This window comes from Mesocricetus auratus, unplaced genomic scaffold, assembly GCF_017639785.1.
Source record: "Mesocricetus auratus isolate SY011 unplaced genomic scaffold, BCM_Maur_2.0 Super-Scaffold_100024, whole genome shotgun sequence".
Taxonomy (NCBI): Eukaryota; Metazoa; Chordata; class Mammalia; order Rodentia; family Cricetidae; genus Mesocricetus; species Mesocricetus auratus.
The window spans coordinates 24,256,189-24,280,320 of NW_024429205.1; the positions used below are offsets into that span (position 1 = coordinate 24,256,189).

Here is a 24,132-nt window from a genome sequence, read left to right on the forward strand (position 1 = left end):
TGCTGACTTTCAGATCAAGTTCAAATAAAAAAACCTTCTAGAATTGTCGGGCGTTGGTAGTGCACGCCTTTAATCCCAGCACTTGGGAGGCAAAGGCAGGCAATCTCTGTGAGTTAGAGGCCATCCTGGTCTACAGAGCGAGTTCCAGCACAGCCTCCAAAACAATACAGAGATACCCTGTCTCAAAACAAACAAACAAAAAACCCTTCTAGAATGTTCTCAATTTAATTTCTCTTTACTGTTAAAGAATTTTTACTTTTTAGTAATTACAAAGGAAACTTCATTTCTTCTTTAAATTGTTCACATCTAGGTTTTTCAATGAAAACTAAAACTCAAATATTTAACTGTTGTAGTTTCAGATGAAACATTTGACACCTAATGACAAGGTAAAAAAGTAAATGCTCAGACAAAGAAAACATATTAAGATATTTCGTAACCAGCACAAGCTACAACAGAAAAGTCCAAGAAGGATGGCTTATTACTTCTATGACAAAGCACCCATTATGACATCCCCAAGCTGTGCCCAATTAACTGCTTTACTTACGTAATAGCTGGGTCCACTTGTTTGTAAGCATGGGCAGCACAAGAGCCACAGTATGTGTATCCTGCATGGCTACAAACAAAACAGTTTTTAACTTACTCTCCAGGTTCAATATCAAGGTAAGGAAAGAAATAAAACTTTTAGAAAGACATGTAAAAACTATGATGCATGTAACAGAATTCAGTATATAGATTAAAAAGCAACGTTAATTAGTGATGCTACTTCTAGTAGGCAATAGGAAACACATAATTGTTTCATACTATACTCCAATTATAAACTTCCAAATTATTTTTAGGTGTCAGTTATGAAGCTGCTTAACATGTTTAAAGTCTTGTATTTAATCCCAGCACCAATTTAGGATGAGGAGAAGGGGGATCAAAAGATAGTTTGGTTTTGGGTGGGCAAAGACATTTGGAGATAGTCAAGGCTCACTTTAAGTTGCTAGTTCTTGGTACTCTGTAGTGATATTAGCAGAGTATGAAATATCCTGCAATGATGATCCTCCCCTCTGCCCTTAGCGGTAAAGAAACTGACTTAGCTTCTGTGTATTATGCCTCTCACTTTCTCTCTATGATCTTTCTCTTTTCACCCTCTCGCTTCCACATTCAGTCAATTCTCTTGTCACCTACAGAACAGCTTTGTTCTCTGATCAGTTTTCTTTTTTGAGTCATTCTTGAGACAAGAGTCTAACTCACTTCTTTAGACAGAGGTACAGATGGGCAAGAGGGACTCTAGCTGGCCCAAGATTAGCAAACATGGCTCTGGCAGGCCTTGCCCTTCTCCTCCATAACCTCTGTCCTCCAAAAAACCAGCAGAGTACATTCCTAAAGCTAGTCACCAAGGTCTGTTCCCTCATTTCACCACGTCCTCCTCCAGAGGCTGAGTGATGACCAAGGTCCAGCTATCAAAGTATTGAAGGCCAGCAATCAAAAGCCCTTTTGAGCTACCTTAATTAACATGCCCAATTAAAATTAAACACCTCATCCTAACACCAGGTTTTCTCTTTTCCCTTTATAAACTGCCATGTTCCTATGGGGCACATCTGTCTACTCTCTATCCAGAGGCAATCCTTTGTCTTCCCACTCCCACACCCCAAGATAAACACCCCTCACCCCTCCCTAATTCCATTCCCCTTCTCCATTGTCCTATGTCTCATGTCTCTGCCTCTTATTTCCTGCCCTTTGTCCCTCTGGGGCAAATAAATCTCTTTTGTGCTGAGAACTTGGTCTTGGGGTGTCCTGAGCCAATACCAGTCCCTTTTAGGTACATCACTGGTAGACAGTATACAGCCCATGGGTAAGTGTTTTAACAACTAGCTTTGAAAGAAATGAAAACTGCACATTCATATGCATGTATTTTTTTACAATGTTACTGATATAAAACAGAAGTCTCACAATTTATGAATAATGATAAAAATATGTAATACTCTATTATAAATTACATATAGCCAACTGATTGTATGATCTCTGATATTATTTGCTGAACTCACATAAACAGCTATGACTGCAATAATAAGAATGGAGGACTGGGTATGATGGCACATGCCATGAATCCAAGCACGACAGAGGCAGGCAGATCTCTGGGTTACAGGTTACCCTGGTTACATAGTAAGTTGCAGGTTATCCAGTGAGATGTTGTCTCCAAAAAAAAAAGGAACAAATCTAATAGTCCCACAAGTGGTGATTTAAATAAAAGATGGCAATATATCCTAAGAAATATCTTGTGTCCATTTTCACTATAGCACCATTCACAACCAAAAGAGGTTATGGAATCAGCCTGGGTGTCAGTCAACAGATGAATCTATAAAGAAAGCATAATACACAGATATATTCTACCTTAAAAGAAACAAGTCCCAAGGACTTGGGAGATGGCTCAGTGAGTAAGACTCATGTGTCAAGCTGTAAGAACTTGAACCCTGATCCCAGAACCTGTGCAAACCCAGGACACAATCCCAGGAGTCCAAAGCAAGTTTGGAGGTGGACACAGGAGAATCCCAGGAGCTCCAGAACCAGGTGCCCAAGGATACGCAGCAGCAAAAGAGACGCTATGTTAGTGGACAGTCAAAGCTGCAGCAGGCAGGAATGTGGGTGAGGTAGTCTCTTTGTCAGTGGCTGGCATGGGAGGCCTCCCTCGAGGCTGTCAGAAAGCAAGCTGGTAAGCAGCATTCACGATCTTAACACTGCAGCTCCTGCCTTGAGTTCCTGCCCTGACTTTGCTCAGTAATGGACGAAAGAAACCTTTTCCCCTCCAAGTTGTTTTTGGTCACTGTTTTATTACAGCAATAGAAAAAAACAAAATAAGATACCATCCCACAACATACATGGATTTTTCTAAAACCATAGGACTCATATATGGTAGAAGCATAAGTATGGGGAAATAACAAACGGGTACCACGGGTACCGATGCTTCAGTCAAAGGACTGTGGGATGAATATAGCGACAGTTGAATACTTCACTTAGGAAAGACATTAAATATTACTACTACAGATGTCAAATGTTTGACATGATGGATGGATTGACTGGCGTGGTCATCTCATGCTGCATTCAAATAACATTGCTCTGCATCCCACCCACAAATGCATGAAGGTCAGTTGCTATGAACAATTTTGCTAATTTTGCTGATCAGATAATAGTTTTCCCATATTATAAAAACTTTGCCAGGGACTAGAAATGTGGCTTGGTGGTTAAGAGAGCTTGTTGTTCTTCTAAAGGACTGGAGACTGGCTCCTAGCACCCACAAGTTGGCTCACAACTACCTGTAACTACAGTTACAGAAGATCCAACTCCCTCTTCTGACCTCTGAGAACATGGGTTTGATCCCAGCAACACAACAGGGTTTCTCTATTTAGCCTTGGCTGTCCTGGAACTCACAGAGATCCTCCTGCCTCTGTCTCCTGGGTACTGGAATTAAAGGTGTGTGCCGGCGCCACCAGCCCCAGCAACATGATTTTTTTTAAAAACATGAAATAAATAATAAAGCCTTTAAGAGGCATTAATTAGGATTGTATGAGGTGAAGATCAAGAGATTAAGAAACTTACATGATACAGCTTTTTAAGAGGTGGGAAATGTACGAAGCATTTGGCATATAAAACGCTTTTCAGTAAAATACTTACATCCAAACATTAATCTGGGTTCTTTGTGGGGGGAAGGATGTACATATAGGTGCATTTGAATGTGGAGGTCAAAGGCTGTCTACCTCAGTCACTACCCATTTTTCGTAAAGACGTATTAGTTCAGTTTATTTTATATGTATGTATATGTGTCTATCTGAGTATGTACAGATACTCATGAAGGCCATAAATTGAAGTCAGAGGCAAATATAAGCTGCACAACTAAGGTGCTGAGAACCAGATCCTCTGCAAAAAAAAAAAAAAAAAGCAAGCAGTCCTAACACAGAGCCATCTTTCCAGCCCAACATTTGATTCTTAACTTTTAGTCCATTTTCATCAGTAATAAACAGAAGACCTCTAAAACTCACGGTGCAATAATGGCTCTAGCAGGTCTTTTCGTAGACTGTACTTGTGAAAGCCAACCTTCTAGCTGGGCATTCAGCTGAGGTCCTACAAAAGACACGGGGAAAAAAGAATCAGTAAAGCAATGTATTACAGATAACCATACATATTGCAACATCTTCACTGAACCTCCATAGTACTGAAATAACTTACTGGGCAATAAAATCATCAATCCGAATGTTTAAAGGTTCACTTTATCAAGTCACTAGCAAACCATATGATGGGTCTGAACACTAACAATGTAAAATTTGCTTTTATTCATTTACTTCTTAGAAGTATCTTCTTCATACAGACCAACAATTTACAATTTGAGGTAACATTTAAACAAAATAGAACAGCAAGTAGAATACTCTTAAGTAAGTGAAAAAGTGTAATTAAGTGAGTTTGTTATTTCACCATACAAACCCTGACTTTACTCGATCACTGAGGCAACATCCATGTAGTGGAAAACACCCACACTCAATGATCTACCCCATGCATTCCACTCCCTTACTCCCCTATCAGTAACTAATAACTGCATCACCTCAAAAGCTCAATTTCCAACAACTCTCTTCGCTTCCTGTCTCTCCAGTTCACTACTCAGGAATCCACGGACTTCAACAGATCAAGACTTTCTGCATGTCCTTCACCATCTCTGTTCACTCTTGCCTTGTCCAAGGTGAAACAGCCCATCGCTGTAGTCTCCACTTTCGATGTGGGTATAAATATAAACAATATAAACACAGATTCTCTATCTGCACAGCTGAGGGAAGCTAGGAGACAAGTGCTTGTCACACCAGTGTGAGGAAGGACCTGAGCGCCAACCCCAGAGACCATGGGAGACAGCAGCAGTGCAGAGAGTGAGTGTGCTGTAATCCCAATGCTCCCCCTGCTGCAAGCAGAACTCTCCTTTCTCAGCAAACTGCCCTTGCTTTTCTCAAAAACATATACCTTGCTGCACCCAGAGGCCCATTATGATCTTCTTAAAACACTCTGCTCACAATTGTTTCTAATCTCACCACTAAAATCTAAGCATACCACTGATTAATTTTTCCTTCTACTGAAACCCATTTCTCTATGCCACTCTGCAGCAACTATGACTAGAGATCCTATGTCTTTCTCACTATCTCTCCGTTCAACTTTGAAGTGCTTTTTCCTTTTTCTTATACTCATTTTCTTCAAGGTGTGTGCTGTGCTTGTGCGTGTGTATGTATATACCACATGAATGTTTGGGGCCCACAGAAGTGAAAAGACGGCATGGATCCCCTGAAACTGGAGTTATAGATGGTTGTGAGCCACTATGGAGATGCTGGGAATCAAACCCAGGTCCTCTGCAAGAGCAACAAATGCTTTTAACCTCTGAACTAGCTCTCCAGCCTCTTTTTTGACTTTTGAAACCAGTCTTACATATGCTAGATCTGTATTCTAGATCAGGCAATAGCAACAAAATAATTGAGTTTTCTTGGCACATACAAGTTACTAATACTCAGAGAACAACTACCATCTGTCTTTAAAAGGCAAATCCATTTCAACACCAACCCCACTATACTGCCATTATGCTTGGTTTTTTGAGTTTTGTTTTTTTGTTGTTCTTGTTGTTTTTGTTTGTTTTTTTGTTGTTGTTGTTGTTGTTTGAGACAGAGTTTCTCTGTATTGTTTTGGAGGCTGTCCTGGAACTGGCTTTGTAGACCAGGTGGCCTCAAACTCATAGAGATCCGCCTGCCTCTACCTTCCCGAGTGCTGGGATTAAAGGTGTACGCCACCAACACCTGGCTTTATGCTTCTGTTTTAAAGTATCTTTTGTTAAGAATTTTGGATATCCTAACATTAAGCATAGCAAATTAACCAGACATGGTTGGTTTTCCTTTTACAGAATCCTAACTATTCTTCCAGAAATAGTCCAGAGATAGTCAGTCCACACACCAGAATCACCTGACGTCTTCACTTCAGAAAAATCTGTGGGTGTTGCCAGAGTTAAGTTGTCAGCATGACCTCTGGGGATAGTGCTAAAAATGTTAACACGCTCTCCAGGTGACTTTAACAGACACTGAAATATGAAGCTGTCATCCAACGTTTATTTGCATATGCAATAATGATGTCTGTCATCTAAAATATCTGGACAGTTTATGGTTGAAAGGTTTCACTGTAAATCATAAATTACAGATCTTTAAATTAACAATAAATTAGCACATAATTTTACCTCCAAACTACGTTGGAGTCTGAAGTGACCTACACTAGTTCTCAATATTTACATGTTCACTTTTTCTTTCTTTCTGAGACAGAATCTCACTATATAGCCTTGGCTGTCCTGTTTAAAAAATTAAGTATAAAATAATAGCTAATAGGAGGAAGAGTGCTCCAGGAATAGAGTCCAAGTGTTTGTGAGAACACACCAAGAAAACAAGAATCTTATGGACATCAGTTTCTTCAAACCATGGGATTGATCTTGGAATGTGTTTTTGTGCTCCTCCCAGGTGTCACAGATTGGTGTGAGTTTACTTCAATTACTCATTATTGCTTGTGGTGTCATTCAGTTAAATATTTCAACTGTCCTTTAGATGCCTTTTTTGGGAAAACACATTTTGCCACACACAGCTTTAATTCAGGAGAACTTTACTCAGGTGACTTTGTTTCTTACTCCTCAGAGTACAAACAGTCTGATGCTCTGAATAAAGTTGGCTATTGCGTGAGACTCTAGTCTGCCTCATTTATCGGCCCAATTCTCCCAGGTCCCATGCATCTAGAGTGCTGACAGAAGACTAGCTGTAAACGATGATGTTGTAGACATTATCAATGCTAAGTCTGGTCTAACATGTGTTGCACCCTTCCCCCAAGAGGGTCTGTGGACCACCTTGTGACCAGGAGCTTCTAGCAAAATACCTCTTGTCCCTTCCTCCCAGTATAATCTGAATGCAAATTCCTGTTGTCCGCCCATCCTTTGCCAGTAAGCTGCTGACCTTAGTAGTTTTCCACCATGCCTACTACTGGTATTTAACACTCCGCTCTTGTTACAATAAATGCCATTGTCTTTGTCTTCATTTAAATCCTTAGCCCTTCGCCCGGATCATTGAGAAGTGTTGTAGTCCCACACTGTAACCGAACCGCTAGCTACAAAAATGAAGACTTTGGGACTGGAGAGATGTATCAGTGGGTTAAGAGAACTGGTCGCTCTTCCAGATGACCTGGGTTGGTACCAGCCCAACACCTCTTCCAGTTTCCATGGCACTGCAATCACATGATACACAGGCAAAACATCAAAACACATAATAAAATAAAAAATAAATTTTAGAAAATAAAATAAAGGCCAGGTGTTGGTGGCACACTCCTAACCCAGCACTCGGGAGGCAGGGGCAGGCGCATATTTGTGATTTCGAGGCCAGTCTGATCTACAAAGTGAGTTCCAGGACAGCCAGGACTGTTATATGAAGAAACTCTGTCTCAAAAAACCAAACATCAAAATAAAACAAATGTGACCAGACAAAATAAATTACAGTACATAATACTAGATGGTGTTCTGGTGGTAAAAAGAAAGAATCTTTGGCAGGAAAAGGAATTGAGAATGAATCATAGAGTCATTTAAGGTGAAGGTCAACAGAATGGTTAGTTAAGTTATGAATGGCCAGATGACAGCAGCACAAAGAAACTGAGCACCATAGGATGTGTCTGCAACCCTAGCATCAAGAAGGCCAAAGAGAAGAATTGTGGATTCAAGGCCAGTTTAGAGTACATAGAGCGATCCTGCTTCAGAAAGAGAAGGAGGGAGGGAGGGAGGGAGGGAGGGAGGGAGGGAGGGAGGGAGGGAGGGAGGGAGGGACATGAAAACATATAAGATCGGCACCTAGGCACAGAACCAAGAAGATGTACCAATGAGGGAGGAAAATGATGTAGGAGACTTGGGCAGAAGAAAGTAGGTCCAGAAATCCTTGTTCAAAGCCTTATAAAATTAGCATATAAAAAAGGAAGGAAAAAAAAAGGCAAGTCGGCAAAGAAACTGGAAACCAACCTCAGACAGAGTGTGATAAAACTGCCCAGTGATACAGACGAGAGGCACTCCAGTGTGTCCAAGGTGACCCTGACACACCCTTGAATAGACAGTAGTGAGAGAAGCATGAAGTCATGCACAGAACTACAGGTAACTGCATGCACAGGAAAGTCTGCATGAACTAACAAGCCAAGCCCTGGCGAGGCTAGTACAAACACACCAGCTCTGTACACTGGCGCCCTGGGAGCTTCTGAAATCTATCCTGGGCTTGGCATACTTCCTCTGCCATAGCAGTGTAATATACCTTGATTAACTGTCTTTACTCCAGCTACAAATGTGTGCCTGTGTTCTGTTTTTTGCTCAGGAGCAAGAAATTCAAGAGATAAAGGAAAACACAATACAAGCAAGGCAAAAATAGGAGATCTTCAAAAAGATTAAAAGCATTCAAAACTCTGTAATGAACAGCAACACAGCCAGGATTTGGGGGGGGGTGGTAGGAATCATGGATTTTGTGACTACTTTTAGGGATTAAAAGCTCTGTGTACAATCAGTTACAAATGGGTTGACAGGGAAAAAAACAACAACAAATAAAAACCACTCCAAGAAGGAACTGAAAGCAGTTTTTCAACGTATCTTAAGATATAACTTGCCAGGTATTGGTGGCACACACCTTTAATCCCAGAAGACAAAGGCAAGTGGCTCTCTGTGAGTCTACAGTGTGAGTTCCAGGACAGCCTCAAAAAAACAAAACAAAAGAAAACCTTGATGACTGCAACACTTCAGGTAGGACAGATTAGCCTTATGAACATAACCTTGGGAATTAGCAACCACATTTTCATACCCCACGATGAAGAAAGATATCTATCTCTAGAATGTGAAAACTAACATTCAGAGATGTAATGTTTCTAACTAAATCTAAAATTGCATTTTTTTATACCAACAAGTTTAGTACTTCTGTGGCTAAAAGTGAAGTCTAGGGCTAGAGAAATGGTTCAGCTGTTAAGAGGACCTGTTGGTCCCTCAGAACACCTGAGTTCCACACAGTGTTTGACAAACATCCATAACTCCAGTTCCATGGGATCTTATGTCTTCTGCTGATCTCTGCAGGCATCAACTCACACTTGGCACACATACATCATGCAGGTGAAACACACATAAAATAAAAATGAATAAATCTAATTTTAAAAAGCAATGCTAAATATACAAAATAATTTTTAATTTCTATCTAGTAGGAGCAACTATCTGGAAAAAATTTTAAAACTAGTCTAAATATCCTCAAGTAATACAATTTTTAATTTTTTAGTGTGGGGGGGCACATCTGCCACAAGGTGTGTGTGGAGGTTTAAGAGACAACTCTGTAGAGCTGGTTTTCTCCTTTCATCTTTATATGGGTTCCAAGGATTGAACTCAGGTGACCAAACTTATACAGAAAGTGTCTTTACTTGCTAAGTCATCTCATCAGTTCCAAAATATAAAATCTTTAAAGATAAATTTTAGATATAATTACTCATCACTACACCTCTATGACAAATCTATAGCTACTACCATATTCAACAGTGAAAACCTAAACTATTATCCTAAGATCAAACAAGGATATCTACTCTCAACACTTCAGTTCATCTACCCATTTGTAAGCAAATGGATCTTGGATCTATGTTTAGAAATTTAAAAAGTACATTTATGAATGATAAGCACTTTCTACAATTTTCTCTACATATTCACATTAAGTATGTATTACAGGCTAACTATAGTTAGCTCTACAGAACTCAAGCCAGTATTTCATGTTAAGGAGAGTATAATTACAAACACCAGCATTTGGTTTTAGTAGCAGTTTCCATCTATGGATATCAAAACAACTTTTAAGCATATCAATCATGGCCTTTCTAAACTATCCTGTTTACTATTAACAGAATACAAGCATTAACATGATTCTACTACACCAAGACTAGACACAAAGTATAAAGTTAAATTGTGAAAGCTCATAATTAAAGCTATTTTTTTATGAAGTTCTGAGAGAAACCCAGTTTTTCCTGAGTACTGAGCAGTTAGTAAAAACACTACAGAAAAACTTAAAATCACTACAAGTAGGACTGGAGATGGAGCAATTGTTATGAGAACTCGTTTGCTCTTGCAGAGGACCCAGGCAAAACACCCATACACATAAAATAAAATTAACCTAGAAAAAAAAGCCACTACTAGTATTAATGTTCTTTATCTTCACACTATTAGTATAACACTTTCTGCTGTTCATTTTCCTACAAATAAACAAGGATACTAGAGATGGGCAACTGGACTCCTTAATTAGCAGTTATCGGTCTAACAGCCAACGGGACTACCCTTCTGCGAGTACCAGCCATCCGAACACTCCATGGATACCGTGACGCAACTATGAAAAAGACTGCAACTGACTGCCCCGGCTCCTGCAGGCACAGCCCCAGCCAGAATGGTGAAAGTCTGCACCAAATTTTTCCTTTCACAATCCTGAATGAAACCTAGATGACCTTGAAATCATTTCCACTTTGGCCAAGGGAAGCACTTCTCCCTCTCAGAGAGACTACAAGAGGCAAGCCATGATCGGGCTAACTCAGTGACTTCGCAATAAGCTCAAACAGGTGGTGATGAATTATCCAAAACAAAAGGCTACAATCAATGGTCCAAACACCCGTCCTGGGGCTATATAAGGCAGGCCAGGCTGAGTGAGCTGGCCGAGAGACAGTCTCCTGTGCTCTTCCCCTGAAACTGAAGCGCTGGTTTTGTTAAAGTGCTTCTTCTCTCGTGCTCTTCTCTTGCCTCCCTTCAGCAGTGTGTCTGCAGTCTCAAAGGGAGGGAGGCAGGAGCAGGAGAGAAGCAGCAGATGGTGGCCACAACGGACAGCCTGACGAGGAAGAGGCTTACACAGCTACAGAAGCAGCTGTAGTCCTGCACTGTGACAGTCCTGGTGGTGTGTTCTTGGCTCCAGTCTTCTGGCTTCTGAGTAACTCTAGCCCAAATGGCCCAGTTCACCCCCACCCTAGTTCATAAGAAAACTACTCCCAACTAGCCCAACTTGCATGGGGGGTTGGGTTTGTTTAGGGTTTGGGGGTTTTGGGGGACAGGGACAAATGAGGAAACAAATGAACAGTTTAAACACACAGGAAAGGAGAAGCAGAAAGGGATGTGACAAGAGAAAGTGGGGCATAAGGATAAGGGGGGCTAACGAGATACTGCAGGTGATCAGTTTAAGTCTCCATAGTCCAACCTAGATTGCACCAATGACCACGGAACAGTTAAGGCCTACACAGGGACTGTAAAATGTACAGGGCTAAGGCTTCCAATACCCCAAGTCTGCATGAGAACTATAACCCTACAGGGTCCCTCTTGCTGCTGCTTCCTAGCTGCCACAGCTTGCAGATGGGAACACCAGTGCAAACAAAAGCTGTTTAAAGACCAGCATTTGAAGTTTCCCTTTGCCTACACACAACTTCTACTGACTGGTGACAGCACTTCACTATGAAAAGTCAACGTCCTTGCTCAGCATACACGAGAGCACCACAAAATTAAACAAGTAGGTAACAAGGGCCTTCATAACAAAATAGAATGACAGCTCACACTTGTAACAGTGGGACTTGAAAGCTGACAAAGGAAGAGTGCCTCAAATTCAAGGTCAGTTTTGGGTATATAATAAGATAAAGGCCAGCCTGAGGGAGTCATCAGCTAAGGCTACAAAACTATGAAGGGGGTGGGGGGTAAAGTCTTCTCAACTTAAAGGACTGGAGAGCTGGCTCAATGGTTAAGAATGTTTGCTGTTCCTGCAGAAGACTAGAGCTGGGTTCTCAGCACCAGGTTAGATGGTTTACAGCCACCAAAAACTCAAGCTATAGGGGATGAGGCACCCTCTTCTGCCCTTAACAGGTACCAGCATCCACATGCAAATACCCTATGCAGACATGCACTTTTAAAAAGTATTCTTTAAAATCTTCTCAGTTTAAACTTCAGGAACTATCATCCAGAAAAATTCAGAGAAGGACCAATTTTCTTAATTCTATTGGGTAAAAAAGTAGGCTAAACAAATACTATGAATGCCAGGTGGTGGTGGCACACACCTTTAGTCCCAGCACTGGGGAGGCAGAGGCAGGCGGATCTCTGTGAGTTGATCTTGGTCTACAAGAGCTAGTTCCAAGACAGCCTCCAAAGCCACAGAGAAACCCTGTCTTGAACCACCACCCCCCAATAAAAACAAAAACAAGCATAGTATTTTTTTTCAACTAATTTAGATAGATCTGACATGAGTGCTAAAAACATGACAAAACCTGCTAAGTGGGAGTGAGGCAGACTACAAGGCACAGGAACAAAGGCCAACCACAAGGTCTAGAGGCTGATGCAATCCAAGACCACCCAAAAGTAACTGGGAGCAGGCCAACCCAAAAGCAACTGGGAGCAGGCCAACAGCGCTGACAGGCCCAGTAAGACTGACGCTCCCATCATGAACCTGATGGATGGCATATCTGGGAAACTTCACAGAAAGAGAGAGATGAGAGTAAACCCTATTCTTGGGGAAATCCCTATCCTTTCTAGAATTCCACACACCCCCGCCTATTAGCCCTGAGTAAACACACATCTCCATTTAAGTCTATCCACAATGAACTATACCAAATCCCAAGTCTCTAGTCAAGGTACCTCACCAGCAAAATACAAGACTGCCAGCAAAATTAACCGATTAAGGTCATTCTCCCTTTTCAGCTACAAGACTTCCATTATTTAGTAATCTCACCAAATATCCAAGTTGGTAAAGGAATATATACTGTTCTTCCCCGGTGACTTGTGATTTCATGCATAGCATCGCTAGAGCCACCTTTTAAACTTAGTTTAAAAAGGAAAAGGAGCCCAGTGGTGATGGTGGTGGTGGTGTATGCCTTTGATGCCTGCACTTGGGAGGCAGAGGCAAGCAGATCTCTGTAAGTTCAAGGCCAGCCTGGTCCACAGAATGAGTTCCAGGACAGCCAGGGCTACACAGAGAAACCCTGTCTCAAACAACTAAAACAAAAGGAAAAGGAGGCCAGTGGGTTGGCGCAGAAGGGAAAGGTGTTTTGTCACTAAGCCTGACCACCTGAGTCTAATCCTCAGGTCCCATGTGGTTAACAAGGAGAGAATCAACTCCTACGAGAAGTCCTGGGGTCTCCAAATACACCTCAGGACAAGCATGTGTGTGCATGTGCGCACACACAAGCACGCACCCACGCACACATGCACGCACAGTTTTAAAGAGGAGGTGGGGAACAGATTATCATTTTTCTCCATTGAATTTGGACAAAAGCATCCAGCCTCCTCACCAATTGGGCCCACAGTGTATTCAAAGCTGAGCAGTCAGTCTCAGGACTGGAAAATGGCTCCATGGTTCATGTGCTGCTCTTGCAGAGGACCGGGCTTCAGTTCCCAGCACCCGTATCAGGTGGCTCACAGACATCTGTAAATCCAGTTCCAAGGAATCCACTGTCCTCCTCTGACCTCCATGGGAACTGCACACATGTGATGAATTTACATATATACAAGCAAAATACTCATACACAAAAGTTTTATGTTAAAAAACAAAACACTGGGCTGAGAGATGGCTCAGCAGTTAAGAACATTGGCTGCTCTTTCAGAGGACCCAGGTTCAATTCCCAGCACCCATATTGCAGCTCACAACTGTCTGTAACTCCAGTTCCAGAGGATCTGGCATGCTCACACAGACAAATATGTAAGCAAAGCACCAATGCATACAAAATAAATACATTAAAAAAAAACTAGCCGGGCAGTGGTGGCTCACACCTTTAATCCCAGCACTCGGGAGGCAGAGGCAGGTGGATCTCTGTGAGTTCGAGGCCGGGCTGGACCGATAGCCTCCAAAACAATACAGAGAAACCCTGTCTCGTAAAAACAAAAAACAAACAAACAAAAACTAATCAGTCTCAATAAGGATTACTTCAGTCTCCATCCAGCTCCTACCTAAGATCCTTAAAAGGCCAGGGGGGAGGGCGGCATTGGTACTCCTCCTTTGGAACCTCTCCCATCCTGATTTTTCTCCCTTTTCCTTAACAAATCTATTCTGCTCATTCCTTGTCCAAATTCTCCTTGGCCATGAGATAATGAATTTGGAAGTCACTGGCTCAGGGTGGACTGGATGGCCACTGATCACCTCGCACTCTAGCTCTCCAAGTTCACTAAAAGTCAAGAAAGGCCTGTCATTCTTTAAGATACATAGACAGACAGACAGACAGACAGACTGATTGGATATGTTGTAACCTTTTGCTATTCTGTCTTAGGAAGCAAAGCCATATGTATATCTTTCTTTCTGAGCACCTCTTTCTCCTTAGCCATCATACATGAGACTATATCATATCTTTAATATGATTCCCAACTCTATTTCATTATGCTGGCTAGTTCTGAAATTCTTTTTAGCATTGTAGCCAAAATTCAGTTTTATATAAACTACTAAGGTCACAAAGGATTAAGGAACTCCTCAGGCTGCAAAAGGTTAACAGCATGAGTTATATCTCTCTCCCCTTGTGTTTAAAAAGAAAAATGATTTCCTCAAGATCGTGTAGCTGATAAATGACAACTATGAGATGTCCAGCAATGTCAGTGTGACCCTGAACCATGGTACACCACTACTAACAAGTGACCCAGATTCTAGTCCTTGCCCATTAAGCAGGTGAGTGATTCTATGCTATACTTTATTAAGAGGCAGAATTACTAGTATTGGGGAGAGGGGACATGCAGCAAAGTTCAATTAAGGAAAACCAAGTCCTTCTAGTCAAGAGTATGAAATCTTTCTAGCCTGAGGGGAGACCTACCATTCCAAGCTACTAAAGATATACATCATAATCCAATGAGGTGGTCAGTCACCTGGCCAAGGAACCAGCTCTCAAGAAGGTGGAACCACTCCTAAGAAGGTGGATTCATCTTAAACCCTGACAAAAAGATGAGTAGAATAATTATCCTTTTAATGAGATATTGTACTTATCCTTTTCAGAATTCTTGCCCTACATAGTACAGTCCCTGCAAGGCGCCAACAGAAACATGCAACTGTTGTTTTTTTGTTGTTGTTTTTCAATTTTTATTAGTTCCTTGACAATTTTGTGCAATGTGTTTGGATCATATTTGGCCCCTCTCCTACAACTCTTTGGAAATTCATCTCTCTTACCCATGCCCACAACTGTGGCCATGTGTGCATGCATGCGTGTGCGTGCATGTGTGTTGTCTCCATGTATGCATGTGGACCATGCTTTTTCATTGTTCACCAGAAGATGTCTGAACCCCTGGAAATGGAGTTACAGACAGTTGTGAGTTATCATATGGGTGCTGGGAACTAGAAATCTGGTGCTCTTAACTGCTGAGCCCTCTATCCAGACCATACTCTGTCTTTCCCTTTTGGATGCTGGACAGACCTCTAATATGCTTTCTTCCTGGTCCTTTGGACTTCCTCACTCTTCCTCTAAAGCTCCCTTCCCACCATGCGACTGATCTCCATGACAGCTTACTTCAAATGCTAGAGCCTTTCCCTTCTCTTCCCCATTCTCCTCCTCCAGACAGCTGCAGAGATGTACAGCTTGCCTGCCCTGATGTTTCTCTCTCTCTCTCTCTCGCTCTCTCTCTCTCTCTCTCTCTCTCTCTCTCTCTCTCTCTCTCTCTTTTTTTTTTTTTTTTTACGAGACAGGGTTTCTCTGTATTGTTTTGGAGGCTGTCGATCCAGCCTGGCCTCGAACTCACAGAGATCCGCCTGCCTCTGCCTCCCGAGTGCTGGGATTAAAGGTGTGAGCCACCACCGCCCGGCGATGTTTCTCTTTTTAAAGTCTTATTAAAAACTGTCCTTAAGTTTCCATTTGAATCTATTTTAAAACTATTTTTACTAATGAAATTAAGAATCTGAAGATAGAGCTGGGGGCGTTGGTGGTGCATGCCAATAATCCCAGCACTTGGGAGGCAGAGGCAGGCAGATCTCTGTGAGTTCGAGGCCAGCCTGGTCTACAAAGCTACACAGAGAAACCCTGTCTCAAAAATGGGGGTAGGATCTCTCTGAAGATAGGATTCTGATGGGGGAGTCCTGTGTATATGTCAATAAAACACTGTTGGCCAATAAGGAAGCAAGATAGGTGGGACTAGGAGTCGATGAGAACTCTGGGTAGGAGAAACACAGGGAGTCAAGATGTAGCTGCCATAGGGATAAGAATCCCGGAAACTTTGCTCCATTAAGAGACATACTTAGATTAACAATTATGGGGTAAATACTTAAATCAGAGCTAGCCAGTAAGAAAAAGCAAGGCCAACAGCTTCATAATTGATTTAGCCTCCTGTGTGTTCATTTGGGACTGATGCGGCTCTGGAACAGGATGGCGGGAAGGGATCTCTTTACATAAAGCTAATTTCCCTGGCATCATCTAGCAACCCCTCTGGATCCCGTTTCACTAGTAGTCTGCTTTTTTACTTGTAACTGTCACTTTAAATAAACTTTAGCACTGCAAACTTTTCCTGCCTTTGATTGAATTCAATCAGTGGAAAAAATGACCCTGGTCCTGCACCTCTAGACAGTATCAATATGAAAGCATAAGCATAATAATTATGTGTGTACACACATATTTTTCTAGATAATCCCATGCCACTATTACTAAGAGAGCTGCCTAGGGTGATCTAGTTAGATTTTTTTTTTTTAAATCTAGTTAGATTTTTACCACAGCCTAATCTTATTTATCTTAGAGGTCAAAATGCCTGTAGGCCATTTCTTTTTCAGGTAGGCTTGTCACAACTGTTTAAACTAAAATAACAGAGTGACTGCCAGACCACTTCTAACTTCATTATAACTCCATCTCCATGCTAACAATATAGCCACCCACTGTTCTGACAGTTGATAACTGCCAGGGCAGCAACTGGGGAAAGGGAGGGAGGGAGGGAAGGAGGGAGGGAGGGAGGGAGGGAGGGAAAGGGAGGAAGGGAAAGGGAGAAAGGGAAAGGGAGGGAGGGAGGGAGGGAGGGGGAAGGTGGGGAGGCGGGGAGGTGGGGGGTGGGGAGGGGGAGGGAGGGAGGGAGCGTGTAGCCCTGGAAATTTTCCAACCATTTCCAGAAAAAAGATACATTCCTGCCATTTATTAACCTATCCTTCCTCTTCATCTTTCACTTGGCATTTATAGCCTCTCAACCCCCAAGAGTAAAAAATTGATTTGCAAATTTATCTCTCATTCTGTGGTCAAGAATAAAAGTCTATTTGCCTATGCAACTGGTGCCCCATTGTGTTACCGATTCCATAATTTTGAGAAGGAATAAAAGGGCTCAGTTTTAAGGCAAAACTGGTAACACATGATTCTCTCAAGCTATATTAGAAGACATAAGAAACAGCAACGGGGCAGTAACAGGTATACATACAGAGCAGGAAAAACTGGCTTCAAGTGAGTAAAGACATAATATCATTACCACTTAAGACATTCTAATGACTTTAATTTTTTAAAAAAACCCTTAAGCAACCATTCTGACATAAAACTTTGAAAATTATTGATTTCAAAGTGTTTCATCATGAAAAGACACCAAGAGATACTTACTGATTTTCAAAATTGAGATTTCTTTATGTACATTTATGTTTTTCCACAGAACTGAAATTACAGACAGTTGTGAGCTGCCATGTGGGTGTTGGGAACTGAACCTGGGTCCTCTGGAAGAACATTCAGTGCTCTTAACTGCTGAGTCATCTCTTCAGTCTAAGACTTTTTTTGTTTGTTCCCACCCCCCAGGCTGGGTTTCTCTGTGTCTTTGGAGGCTGTCCTGGAATTAGTTCTGTAGACCATGATGGTCTCGAACTCACAGAGATCCACCTGCCTCTGCCTCCCAAGTGCTGGGATTAAAGTCGTTTGCCGTCACCACCTAGCTCTTTTTTTTTAAGGTAGTAAAAATCTTTACTTATTTTCAAAATTATTTGAGACCTTGATTTTTTTTAAAGTAGTAAACATGAGATTTGCTTGGAAAAAATGGTAGATTATGTATCTATATGTATACAAAATGAGCCCACTATATTTAACTAGAAGTGACAGCTAATTTTATATATAACTCTGTTTAGACCACCCTGTATCCAGTATTTAATCAAGCATTATTCAGAACCTAGCTTTAAGGGTGTTTCTGGATGAGGTTAACATTAAAAATGCTCTTCCTAAAGCCAGGCGTTGGTGGCGCACGCCTTTAATCCCAGCACTCGGGAGGCAGAGGCAGGCGGATCTCTGTGAGTTCGAGACCAGCCTGGACTACCAAGCGAGTTCCAGGAAAGCCTCCAAAACAATACAGAGAAACCCTGCCTCGAAAAACAAAAACAAACAAACAAAAAAAAATGTTCTTCCTAAAAAGTGAGTGACCTTCAACCAATTCGTTCTATACAGAACAATGGTTCCCAACCTGTTGGTCACAACCCCTGTGGGGGTTAAGTATCACATATCATGCATATCAGATATTTACATTCCGATTCATAACAGTGGCAAAATTACAGTTATGAAGTAGCAACAAAAATAATTTTATGACTAGAGGTCACCACAACATGAGGAACTGTATTAAATGGTCACAGCATTAAGCAGGTTAAGGACCAGTGAAATACAACAAAAACGTTGACCTTCTTCAATGTCAGAGATTTCTCTGGTGCACGTGCCACAAAGCTGGAGCATCAGATTTTCCTTCCTCACAGCCAGCTGAAACCATGGATCTTCCAGGCCTAAGATAACGTCTTTGGACAATTACATGATGGGCACTCCTGGGCTCTCCCATTCTCATGGACTCTGACTATCCTGGGCATCCAGCTGGCTGACTACAGATCTTAAGAATTGTCAGCCTCAATGATTATATGAGCAAATTCTTTATCAACTATTACTTATACATAGGTTTAGGGCTCTTTTCCTTCTGTTGCTCTGTCTTGTACAACTTCAATGTGATGGTTTTTGTTTTATCTTATATTTTATTTTGTTACATTTTAATATTAAAAGAAAAAAAACACCAGTCTTCTTCCAGAGGACCTAGGTTCAGCCCCCAGCATCCACATTGACAGCTAACCCCCTGGAACTCTGCAGGCACCTAGTATGCTTGAACAATGCAGAGATAATACATACAGAAAGCATCAACACAAGAGCATAAATTAAAAACAACACAAGAAATTCTGAGTCATGCCAAAAGAACTCAGAGACAACTTTAAAAGTTCCAATTGCTTAAAGATGACACAATCACCAAATCTTAAATCAGTGAGTTTACAGAACACTAGGAAAAGTGTTCTCAGCCAGACATATTGGAACAAACCTTTAATACCAAGAATTAATTACATTCAGGAGGTAGAGGCAGGTGGCTCCCTGCTAGTTTGAGGCTAACCTAGTCTACACAGCAAGTTCCAGGACAGCCAGAGCTATATAATGAGACTCTATCAGAGAGACAGTCACAATTATTCAGATTCTGGAAAAGATTAACATTGAAATTGCTCTCTCTAAAATAAGGGTCTCTCATCCAAATATGTCTAAATAAAACAAGGTTGATCAAAGTAAGAGAAATATTAACAGAGAGACAGACTGACAAATGAATTAAAACCTACACAGCAAAGCAAACAAACAAGTAACAAGACAGCATTTGAGAAAATCCTCACTTAGCTATACTTTTTCACATCTCCTTACCTATCTTACAAGGAAAAGTTCACGCCACAGAATGCAAAGAAATTACAACCCAAGTTCAAATACCAAAGTGATGAGTTTGTCATCTTATTTACATGTTTATTAGTAATGTGATTTTAGATTAATTTTACAGATAATTCAATTTTCCTAGAACTGCCATTCCCTTGTATCAGAAAAGTTACTAGACTCAGATAATCAATTAATAAAACTATATTAGATACACAAACTTTCTGGCAATATTCCTAATCTCTTAACATTTAAACTGCAAGTTGCACATTAGACTTACTGTTAAGTAAATAGGCAGGCTACCAAGCTATATATAGAGAATGATCTCATGTTTATACACAGACACAGAAAAGAAGTTTAAAATTATAGGTAATTTATTTCAGCTTCATGTATACCTATGTTCTATAAATCTATAATATGGGTTACTTTCTATATTTTTAATATTAATAAATTATAGGCAGTTGCAAAATGGTTACAAATTGGTCCCATGTGCCCTTTGCCCAGTTCTCCAGTAGCAACATCTTACATAAGTATACAACATCAGCGGCAGGAAACTGACACTGGTCCAGTGACTATGGAGACATGTGCCATCTAAGCATATGTTGGCCCAGCTGAGTAAGACACAGGATTCCTCTACCACAGAAACTCCTTCATAATGCCCCTGTTATACCTGTTCTCCCTGTTCCCTCATCACTAATACCTAACAACCTGTTCTGTTCTCAGTCACCATAATGTTGTATATGGAGACTATTCATAAGCAAAATCTTAGAAAATGTGGACTTTGGGGGGGGGGGGTCAAGACAGGGTTTCTCTGTGTAGCCCTGGTTGTCCTGGAACTTACTTTGTAAAGCAGCTGGCCTGAACTCACAGAAGCCTCTGCCTCCTAAATGCTGGGATTAAAGGCGTGCACTACCAGTGACAGTTAGAATATGAACTTTTAAAATTACCCTTTTATACTCAACATATGGGAGCTTTCTGCTTGTTTTTTTGTTTTTGTTTTTTCAAGACAAGAGTTTCTTTGTGTAGTCCTGGAAGTCCTTGAACTAAAGTATCTCACAGTGTTACCCTATGTATCCAAATGTTAAAAATCACTTGACATGTGATTGTGTTAACTATCAATGTTGTATTCAAGTTCCAAATACTTTTTCCTTGTTTTTAAAAATGATTCATTTATATTTATGTGCACTAGTGTTTTGCCTATATGCCTGTGTGAAGGCATCAGACTCCCTGGAACTGGAGTCACATACAGTTATAAGTTGCCATGTGAGTGCTGGGAATTGAACCTTGGTCCCCTGAAAGAGCAGACAGTGCTCTTAACAGCTGAGGCATCTCTGCAGCCCCTTTCCTTATTTTTAATCAATTATTTGGGAATCTCACATCATGCACTCCAGTCCACCTCCCCACCCATATCCCCCCCCATCCCCGCAAAAAAATAAGAAAAAGTCCATTTTGTGTTGTCCACCGGAGCATGGTCAGAATCCCAGTGGCCAGGCCCCCCAAGGAAAGGTGTGTGTTTCTCCACCTGCACCCACCAGACGCAAGCCATCAGCTGTGGAGAGCCACCTAGTGCTGGGCAAGGGGAGGGGCCAGTTCTCCTGTGCCCATGCCAACTCAAGGTCAGCTCTCTCACACCCAAGGCCACACAAGGCAAACTCCAAATGTTTTTTATCTTGTATAGCCACAAGCAAACCAAAAGAGAAAAACGTCCACAACGACAAAAATCCATGTCTGAGTCTGCAAAACTGTAGTAGCACTCGCTGCACCCTTCACCCCCAACTTCAACTGAAGCTTCATTCGGGACACGTCCTTGATAAAGCTGTAACTATTACGCAATAAACCTCAACCCTTGGGTGTCCGGCTTCTCATAGTCTACACACTAAAATAGGAGATGGCCATGTCAAGGGAGGGCATGACTGAACTGCAAGAGAACTAACCACTTACAAACAACACCATTTTTCTTGAGAGAACAACTGACAAATGATGGTTACTTAATCTTGGGTATTTAGCAGACATTTCCTTGAAAATGAACAATGAGCTTGTCACATCAAAGGCAAAGCTGACAATATTTATTGCTAAATTATACATTTCAGACTTCTGAATTTTGCAAAACTTGCTTCTACCACTATGGGTTTAACAGCTTCCCAAGTCAAAAAAATGTTCTGAAGAGAATGGTGATATTAAAAAGAGTGACTCTTTGACAATGAACAATGAAATGTATAAACAATCAGTAGATCTTATAACTCAAGGAATAAATATTTTCTAAATGACTAATGCATGGTGTTTAATATGATTTTTAAAGGAAAACTACCATTTGTTGAGTTTCGGGGTGGCTTCAAAAGACATGTGTAAGTATCTGAAGTCCTTGAACATGCTTTGCCTTTTCCAAACATTTACCTACATGGGGTCAGATACTACTGACATGACTCAAGAAAAACAATGTATCATCAGAGGGTCAATACAGTAGGCGATACAAGAATCCAGATGTTTTCCATTGAACAACACATTAAGGATATTTGTAAAAATATAAATTGGGTTAAACTCCAATTATCAGTTTTCAAGATCATTATTTGCATTTAAAATGCCATTTCAATTACAGGTTGCTGTAATTTTTTAATATATTTATTTATTATATATATATAGTGTTCTACTTGCATGTATTCTCGCAGGCCAGAAGAGGGCACCAGATCTCATTACAGATGGTTGTGAGCCTCCATGTGGTTGCTGGGAACTGATCTCAGGACCTCTGGAAGACCAGCTAGGGTTCTCAACCTCTGAGCCATCTCTCCAGCCCACATGCTGTTATTGTTTGAATGTATTAAAAGTAAATATCAGCTGGGCATTGGTGGCACATGCCTTTAATCCCAGCACTCGGGAGGCAGAGGCAGGTGGATCTCTGTGAGTTTGAAACCAACCTGGTCTACAAGAGCTAGTTCCAGGGCAGGCTCAAAGCCAGAGAAAACCCTGTCTTGAAAAACCAAATAAATAAACAAACAAACTTCTTTGCTGGGTGGTAGTAGTGCCCTTTCATCCCAGCACTGGGGAGGCAGAGGCAGGCAGATTGCTGAGTTCAAGGCCAGCCTGGTCTACAGAATGAGTTCCAGGACAGCCAGAGATACACAGAGAAACCCTGTCTTGGGGGGGAAAAGTAAAATGTCGTTAAGGTTTTTCAGTTTTACTTTCTAATTTGGTAACTAGTGATAATTGTAACTCAAAAAGCCAAAAAACTACTAAAGATCAAATAGCATTTTGTCTAACTATGCCAAACTGAATAGTAACAACTGTCTCCCCTAAAGATCCTGAAAAGGAAGAATATCATAAGCAGAACAGATTCCCTATTTATAATGTAAACAGATCTCAAATTATTAAAATTTGCAATTTACAAAAAGAAAGTTATGAAACAACTACATGGGAAATAATGACTTATGCGCATACACACTTGAAAACACAAACACCAGACGGAATCCATAAAAGCAACCGCCTGCACAGAAAGAGAACACTGGACGGTTATAAAATGTGATGGGGAGAGGAGCGTGCTGCAACTATGGCTCAGTGAGTGCAGTGCTCATCCCACACATGAGGATCCAAGCTCCATCCCAGCGCCCAGGGAGAGGCCTAAGCTAGCTGGCCACGGGCTTTATAACCCTCTCACTGGAGTGAAAGACAAGTACACTCCAGAGAGTAACTCATCTGCAAGTGCACTCCATCAGTGAGCTCCTGGCCCCAAAATGACAGGCTGGGGGCGGGGGAAGTGTTAAGGCAAATCTTAAAGAACAATGCTAGAGGTGACCTCTTGACCTACACACACAAACACATACAAATGCATGCACAAACACACAGTGTCTTCTCAATGGATAGCATTAAGCAGATACACATCAATTCATTTATTCTATTTCAGGGGTCTGGATAATTTGCCTGTATGTTTGTCTGTATACCATATGCATGCCTGGTACTCACAGAAGACAGAAGAGGGTGTCAGAACCCCCAGAACTGTCAGTACAGATGGCTGATAATGTGGGTGCTGGGAATTGAACCTGGATTCTCTGGAAGAGCAGCAATGCTCTTAACTACTGAGCCAATTCTCTGGCCACTAGAATACATTTTTTAACTTTTAAATCTTATTTTGGTTTCAGACAAACAAAACATGCAAATCTGCTTTTGTCAGATATAATGCAAAACCCCACTGCTAGCAACTTAACACTTACAGAAGAAAAGGACTGGTCAATCTGAGTTCTAAGGCAAAAGGGAGAATATTTTGTTCTGGTTTTGAGCCAGGGTCTCACATATCAAAGGCCAGCCTCAAACTCTACCAAGCATTGGGAATCCAGACCCTTACATATGCTTTGCAAGCACTCTAAAAACTGAACTACTTTCCCCAGCCTCACAAGGAAAACAAAATTAAATATATCATAATCAGTCATGAAAAGCCCGACACATTATAAATTAAACAATAACTGACAAAATAAGAAAAGTGATAAG

General features: G+C 41.2%; 1 protein-coding gene across 3 annotated transcripts in view; it reads right to left on the reverse strand.

The window, feature by feature from the left end:
- Positions 1–24,132, reverse strand: part of Memo1 (mediator of cell motility 1) — a 96,937-nt gene that overhangs the window by 46,253 nt on the left and 26,552 nt on the right. For all 3 annotated transcript variants that reach the window (XM_040730722.1, XM_040730721.1, XM_040730723.1), the window contains 2 exons: positions 4,020–4,101; positions 545–613 (listed from right to left, as the gene is read on the reverse strand). In XM_040730722.1, the coding sequence (XP_040586656.1) occupies positions 545–613; positions 4,020–4,101 (151 nt within the window). The remainder of the gene's footprint in view (positions 1–544; positions 614–4,019; positions 4,102–24,132) is intronic.